At 38.7% G+C, this 7,591-nt stretch overlaps 1 protein-coding gene across 1 annotated transcript in view; it reads right to left on the bottom strand.

Moving 5' to 3' along the window:
- Positions 1-1,298: 1,298 nt before the first annotated feature.
- Positions 1,299-7,591, bottom strand: part of LOC107758059 (choline-phosphate cytidylyltransferase A-like) — a 7,355-nt gene continuing 1,062 nt past the window's right edge. The window contains exons 2-9 of the mRNA XM_016575701.1: positions 6,747-6,853; positions 6,557-6,653; positions 6,361-6,477; positions 5,323-5,474; positions 4,524-4,602; positions 4,295-4,437; positions 3,713-3,901; positions 1,299-2,597 (exon numbers count right to left, since the gene is read on the bottom strand). Of these exons, the coding sequence (XP_016431187.1) occupies positions 2,400-2,597; positions 3,713-3,901; positions 4,295-4,437; positions 4,524-4,602; positions 5,323-5,474; positions 6,361-6,477; positions 6,557-6,653; positions 6,747-6,853 (1,082 nt within the window). The 3' untranslated portion in view covers positions 1,299-2,399. The remainder of the gene's footprint in view (positions 2,598-3,712; positions 3,902-4,294; positions 4,438-4,523; positions 4,603-5,322; positions 5,475-6,360; positions 6,478-6,556; positions 6,654-6,746; positions 6,854-7,591) is intronic.

Raw genomic sequence — 7,591 nt, 5'->3', positions numbered from 1 at the left:
GTACAGTTTCATACTCAGTGGTGCATGTGAAGTCCCCAGTTTTTCAGTAGCCTTGATTTTAGTGTTTTTAAGGGCCGTTCACACCATAGACCAGGGATCCTCAAATCTGGCCCACGAGATCCACTTTACTCTCAAAGCCGTGATTCCCATTCACTTCCATTATATGACTGACAGACTGCAATGGTTCGAGTTAAAAATCTTGGTTTGTGTTCTACTGAAGAAACAAATGGCACTTTTCCACTGTGTGGTACAACTCGGCTCGGTACGGCACGGCACGGTTTGCGTTTCCACTGGTTTCCACTGCAGTTCAGTACCGCTTTAGAGTGGGTGGGATTATTCACATGTCGTTATAGTCGCGCCGCCTCTACTACCACGACTCCTAAAAAAAACTTTTTCATTCCGCGTCGCCCCATCAAGCTCTCGCTGGATCCGCTCCTCTGCTATCAACGAGAGGAACGTTGGTTCTTCCGCAACAGACAAAACAACTTTTTGGTTGTTAAAAAAAAGGTGCGCTCGTTCAAAACAGTTGCGTTCGATCCTTCGCTGGCTGTTCTGATTTAAATCTAGCGGTTCTTTTGTGTTTGTGTCGCAAGTTCAGTGACGCAGGTAGTGACGATTCTCTCCGGCCAATCCGTGATCAGCAGGGTTTACACGTCACGTTTTGGTAACGGTACGGTTCACTTGGAACCCCAACCGAAGTGGTACTAAAAAAAGTACCAGGTACTGTACCCAGTGGAAAACCCCCCAAAAGTGAACCGTACCGTGCCGTACCATGCAGTGGAAAAGCGCCAAAAGTCACCTACATCTTGGATGCCCTGGGGGTAAGCAGATAAACATAACATTTTCATTTTTGGGTGAACTATCTCTTTAAGCGCTTAAAGTGGCAGATGCGCTATAAACGGAACGTTAGAACCCGTCGTTGTGGACACTAATATAGTTATCATTATAGTTATCGCTTTTGGTGTGAATGGGCCTTTAGCTTGTTAACTGTAAAATTAGTTTAACTGAGTTTAAACAAAATTAAGTTGGTTTTTGTGGCCCTTGTTGAAGTTTACGTTTAAGTCCCCAAGTTGAGAACCACTTAGAGGCAGGTGTGGATCTGTGACTCTCAGATATGAGAATATGAGCTTATAAAAAAATTATGTGAATTCATTCTAGAAAAATTCATTCAAGAACTAGTAATAGAATTTTGAAGGCGAAAATATAACCTGAAATATCAAACATCTGTATCTGATGTTACGCCCATTTAACTATTCATAAGTGATAGGTTAATGTTAGTTTTTTTTAAATCTTTTTCTAAAATCATACATTATTGGACATTAAAGGTGCTGTATTATATTGTGTTTTTTGATCCCCATGAATAAGTAACAAGCCACAAGACAATACAGGAAAATGTGTTTTTCTTTCAAGATTAGTTAGTTTAGTGATTCACTGGCATTATTCACAGTACTTTTGATTCCCAAAGATCATCTAAAACAAATCATATATTAACGTTTCTGATCACAAGAATGCCAAAGTTGTCTTTTGGTCTGCTGGCAAACACATAATCCTACAGTCATCTCCTCCTGTCCTATGTACACATGTAAACAACACTGTCCCTCAGTGGGCTTGGGTAATGTAAACATTCAGCAAGCAAAGCCTTTCCAAAAAGACTGGGACCCATGCCACAGATTAGCACAGGGTTTAAATAGAGGTGCCAGACACCGTCACTGCCAGGCCCTGAAATTATTACTTCACATCAGAGTCTGAGAGAGAGAGAGAGAGTTCATATGAGGAAAAACACCTAATGAACTTTAGCGGAAAAATAAAAAGGTCAGAAAGACACATGCATATTCAAAAAGAATGACTGAAAGTAAAAACAGACTTTCAATACGGTAACCAGCGTAAAATGAGAAGAAACATTCCAGAACTGTACAAAGACGACCGATCCTGAAGTTTTCTGTCCTGGGATCCCTCCCTCATCCTGGAATTAGTCTCAAATTTGGCCCCTGTTCAAGTATGAAAAGATCTGGACAATGAAGGCAGGTGAGGGTGAGTTTTATGGACAACCGAGAATGAGATCACGTGCAAGCAGACGCTCTGTTGCGAAACAAAAAAATAAGAGGCGCTAAAAATGCATAATTATGCAAGTTCCAGGCTGAATACAATCCAAGGAATAGGCCAACAATATGAGCCTTTTGGTTTAGCGAGACGAGAGGAAGACGTGGGATCAAAACCTTTAGAAAGTACGGGTGGAATAATTTGGTCACTATTGTGCATTTCAATACATTTTTCGTATTCAAATAAATCTTGAGCTAGTCCATCCTTCATTTATTTCCTTGGTTACTCAAAATGGCTTAAAGAAAGCGTATAAAACATGAAGAGCTGCTTGTGAGCGTGATTTCTAGAACGGATGGGCCCTAGTCATCCTCATCTTTGCCCGTGTAGTGTGAGCCGCTGTGGTGAGGAGGAGGAGAAAAGAAGGGCGAGGAGGTGAAGAAGGGGAGACGGAAGGTGGGGGACGGCGAGCGCTCCTCGCGGACGGGACTGCTGCTGGGGCTCTGTCTGGGACTGATGGCCTGTAACATCCGTCCTTTTCCCTCTTTCAACATGTGCTTCTGTTAGACACACAACACATCCTATTAGTGAATTACATCATATTTAAAAATAAAAAAAGGATTCTCCTATTCACTGAAAATCTTCCCCTCCACCATAGTAGTGCTTGAATTTTAACCCATACAATACCAGTCAAAAGTTCCTAATAAGATTTTTTTGTGCTTATAAAAGTAGTCTCTTATGCTCATCAAAGCTGCATTTGTTTGATCAAAAATACAGTAAAAACGAATTATTACAATTTAAAAGATCTGTTTCCTAACTTATTTTCATATGTAATTTATTCCTTTGATGAAAGCATCATTCCTCCAGTCTTCAGTGTCACATGATCCTTCAGAAATGTGACCCTGGAGCACAAAAGCAGTCTTAAGTAGCACAGGTATATTTGTAGCAATAGCCAAAAATACATTGTATGGGTCAAAATGATAGATTTTTCTTTCATGCCAAAAATCATTAGGATATTAAGTAAAGGTCATGTTCCATGAAGATATTTTGTAAATTTCCTACTGTAAATATATTAAAACTTAATTTTTGATTAGTAATATGCATTGCAACTTTAAACGTGATTTTCTCAGTATTTAGATTTTTTTGCACCCTCAGATTCCAGATTTTCAAATACCGGTAGTTGTATCTCGACCAAATATTGTTTATCCTAACAAACCATACATCAATGGAAAGCTTATTTATTCAGCTTTCAGATGATGTATAAATCTCAATTTCGGAAAATTGACCCTTATGACTGGCTTTGTGGTCCAGGGTCACAAATCATTCTAATATGCATGTTGCACCAGATTTGACGTCAGCAATGCCAAATATAATTAGTTCTTGTGGCTTATCAGTGGATAACAACTCAAATTTCGTCTATCTTTTGACTTCAGAAGGTTTAAGGCTTAATACAGCGCATGGACCATTTTTATGCTGCTTTTTGTCCTGTTTGGAGCAGTAAATAGTACATCACCAAACACTTTTATTACAGCTTGGACATTCTGCAAAGCCTCTATTGTCTTCCACAGAAAATAAATCTTATGAGGAGAGTAAACTTTCATTTTTCATTAACTATTCATTTGCTCATTAAAACATCAATGCTTAAGATGTGTGGAAGAGCTGCAACCAGACTCACCAACGCCCCATCCGGCCCGAACATCTGCAGGAAGTTCCCGATGAACTCGCGTGATTTCTCCTCCCATTTCTGAATGAGGTCAATGCCCCTCTCCTCCACCTTCTGTACAAACTCTTTACTCTTTTCCTCCACATCTCGGACCTTCTGCTTCACCTTATCCACGTGCTCCTGCAGGTGGTACTTCTTCTCCTGGGAGAAAGAGGGCAGCAGAGCTGGCATGTTACATCAAATCCAATACTTAAATGAGGGGATTTTCATTTGAACAGTTTTTATTAAAGGGATAGTTCACTCAAAAATTAAAATCTTGTCATCATTTACACTCTCAAGTTGTTTCAACCTTGCACAAGTTTATTTCTTCTGCTGAACACAAAAGAAGATATTTTGAAAAAAGAAAAAAAGTTGATGGCCCCCATTGACTTCCATAGTATTTTTTTTTCTCCATACTATGAAAGTCAATGGGGACATCATCTGTTTGGTTACCCATATTCTTCAAAATATTTTCTATTGACTAAATGATGACAGAATTTTCATTTTTGGCTGAACTGTCCCTTTAAGAGGTGGAAGGTGTTTAATCACACTCACGTTGATGAAGCTGACGTTCAGCTCTTTGGCAGTGTAGCCTCTCTGCAGGTTGCGGCGCACGTAAACATCATAGTCACGTACGATTCGTGTGATTATGTCAGACGTGGAGATGCCCTCTGTTCTCTGAGTCGGCGCAAACATACCTGAAAGGAAGATTTAAGAGCATATATTATATTAAAAACTATTTTTGACTGCTATTTAACTGTGTTTGCAAGTTGCTAATACCTACCTGCCTCCTTTATGTGTTTGTAAACATCATCACTTCCAGCTGAGATGTATGGGATGTTGTCATGGGCGACAAAGTCTATCTGGGGACAAAATGTCATCATATTAGCCGAGTTTCACCGAGTGAGACAGTTCTGTGTTGATAATGAACCAGATTCAAAAATCAAGTTCAAAATCTATGATGATGCAAATATTTATCTTAATGATTTTTTGTACTTTGTAAGTTGTTTTTTAATGTTAAAGAATAAGGTAACACTGTATTTTACAGTGTCCTTGATCCACACTACATGCACTTATTATAGTAATAGTAAACTATGCATAATAACAAGCAACAAAGCCTAAACCAAACCCTAACTATTAAGCAATCATGTTGTTAACATTATACAACATCGTTAATATCATTTTTTAAAAATGTCCATATAGTTCTTTTATTATTTGTTTATTATACATTTTTTGTATGGATGTTTTTTGGAGCTTAGCAAACTTGACTTTGAATTGCTGTTGAATGGAGAAGAACTGCATTAATAATTCTTCATATGGCTGAGAATGACATGAAGATGAGTATATAAATGACACATTTTTCATTTTTGAGTGAACTATCCCTACAACCTTTGTGGTTACACATTTTCAGAAAGTCCTGTGATAATCCTGGGAAATGCACATTTACATTGCCATTTACACATTTGGAAGATGCTTTTATCCAAAGCATTTAAGGTGTACGTTTGGTCAGTTCATGCATTCCCTGGCAATCAAACCCATGACCCATACTCCACTGTTTGAGTCACAGGAATCTGGATACTCACTCTGTGCTCGGCCAGAAATGCAGGCGTCAGTGTCCATGGAGCGTTGCGGACCACCTCATCAACATAACGACAGTGACTCACTGCGTCGTAACGCTCATCCTCGTTCATGACAGTGAAACCCTTAAAATTATGCGTCAAATCATCGCTGCACACTGGAAAAACCGATACGGTTTCATTTAACTGCATTAGTTAACATGAACCAACAATGAAAGCACTCCTAAAGCACTTATTATTCTTAGGTAATGTTAATTTAAACATTTACTAATACATCATTAAAGTCATAAGTTGTATCTGATAATAATACTGGATCATGAATGATTCGCGCGAACATAGATGCATTTAGGTAGATCGGGGGAGTATTCCCTTCTGAAACAAACTAAATCCACTGCGTCTTCAGTGGCTCAGATGTCGGGAGTAAATGACGACTGCTATGTTCATTATTACATCCAACAACAGAACATCTCCATCGCTTAGGAGCCATTCTTATCTACATCTGCTGCAGTGGTGAAACAATGGCGGACTGACGACAGCTCACTCAGGGCGGAGCTAAGGTAAGACACCAGTCCAGCTGTGCTGAAACGCTACTGTCAACCAAACTATCGTGGGAGGGGCCTGTTTTTGTGACATCACACAGACAGGCATCTGAGATCGGCTTGATTTGAGAAAGGGGGGAAGATTTGAGCAGATAAAAAAAAAACACTGGGTGGATTTTTATCATTTTAGGGTGGTTGTGTACACACACTGCCAACACACATTTCAGTTCAAACAACTTGTAAAAGTGCATGTAGCATCCTATGACCCCTTTAATGGACCTGAGCTAACAATGAATGAACAGTTGCATTTTCATTAACCTTTGTTAACCAACAGTACTGTAACACATCTATTGCTCATTGTTAATGTATTAAATAATGTTAACTAATGGGACATTGCTTTTTCAAATCAGTTTGAAAATAGTGACACATAATTGAAATGAAGAGCTAATTTATTGGTCAAATCTGATGTTTTACACTATTACAGGGATATACGAGGCAAACTCACCACCCACAATGAGATGCGTGTTGGGGAAAAGGCACTTGGCCTGCATCAAAGCACGAGCGTGTCCGGAATGAAATATGTCAAAGATGCCGTCAGCATAGACGCGAACTGGTCGGTCCTCTAATGAGAATACATACAGGTCATGCAGAGAATGTGTACACAATGAGGGTCAGTGTGGATAAAATCAGCATTTACACACCTGGAGTGCCACGGCGGGCTTCTTCCATGCTAACACGAACGTATGGGGCTTTAGCAGCCACCAGCTCATCAGCGAACGGTGCAGGTTCAGTCAGGCCCTAGAGACACGCACAAGATCAGTCTATCACGTGCACAGGAAATGATATCATCACGTTTGAGTGCCGGCTGACAGCAACCTTCCCAGTACTCACCAGAGTCCTCCGTGGAAGTTTTCGGAAACACTCTGCCTCCTTCATCTCACCGTTCAACTCCTCTCTCTTCCTCTTCCTGCCGAAGCCTGAACTGTGTGCCTCCATCTCTGCATAGAAAAAAAAAAAAAACACTGTTATCCTTCTCCATACCACTCATGTGCTAGTGTTACAACAACTTTGTGTAACAGACAAATTCACGTCGTCGTTAACAACTGAAAATCTTTCCAGCTGCTTTTGATTTCTTTTCAGTGGACAGTAAAAATATAGTGCTCACATGGAAACTGCAGCGATTTTTGCTATTTTACATTTTGCACAAACAAATGCACCATCAAGTTTTTCCCATGATATATCTGTACAGTGTACAGATTAAATAAAACATGTATTATTAAATACATACGAGCATACATAAATAATCAGATGAATTTTAGACACTTTAAATTGTGTTGTAAATATTGTACATATTAATCCAAATGCCTTTATTTTGTACTTAAGTATTTATAATGATAATATATGATACATTTTAATCAATAAATCTTAAATACTCCATTACTTTATGAAGGAATGTTTATATTAGGGATGGGTACTACTGACAGATTTTACAAAAAATTGGGTTACAATTCGAGTTGTAAGTTGACAAACTTTTATTCGTTAAGAAAATGAATGATTATGCATATTACTAATCAAAAATTAATTTGTGAAATATTTATGGTAGGAAATTTAAAATAAAAAATATCTTCATGGAACATGATCTTTACTTAAATATCCTAATGATTTTTTGGCATAAAAAAAAAAGCGACAATTTTGACCCATACAATGTATTGTCGGCTATTGCTACAAATATACCT

This window comes from Sinocyclocheilus rhinocerous, unplaced genomic scaffold (genome assembly GCF_001515625.1).
Source record: "Sinocyclocheilus rhinocerous isolate Xijiao unplaced genomic scaffold, SAMN03320098_v1.1 scaffold82, whole genome shotgun sequence".
In the NCBI taxonomy this organism is placed as follows: Eukaryota; Metazoa; Chordata; class Actinopteri; order Cypriniformes; family Cyprinidae; genus Sinocyclocheilus; species Sinocyclocheilus rhinocerous.
This window is presented reverse-complemented; position numbering and strand designations above follow the sequence as displayed.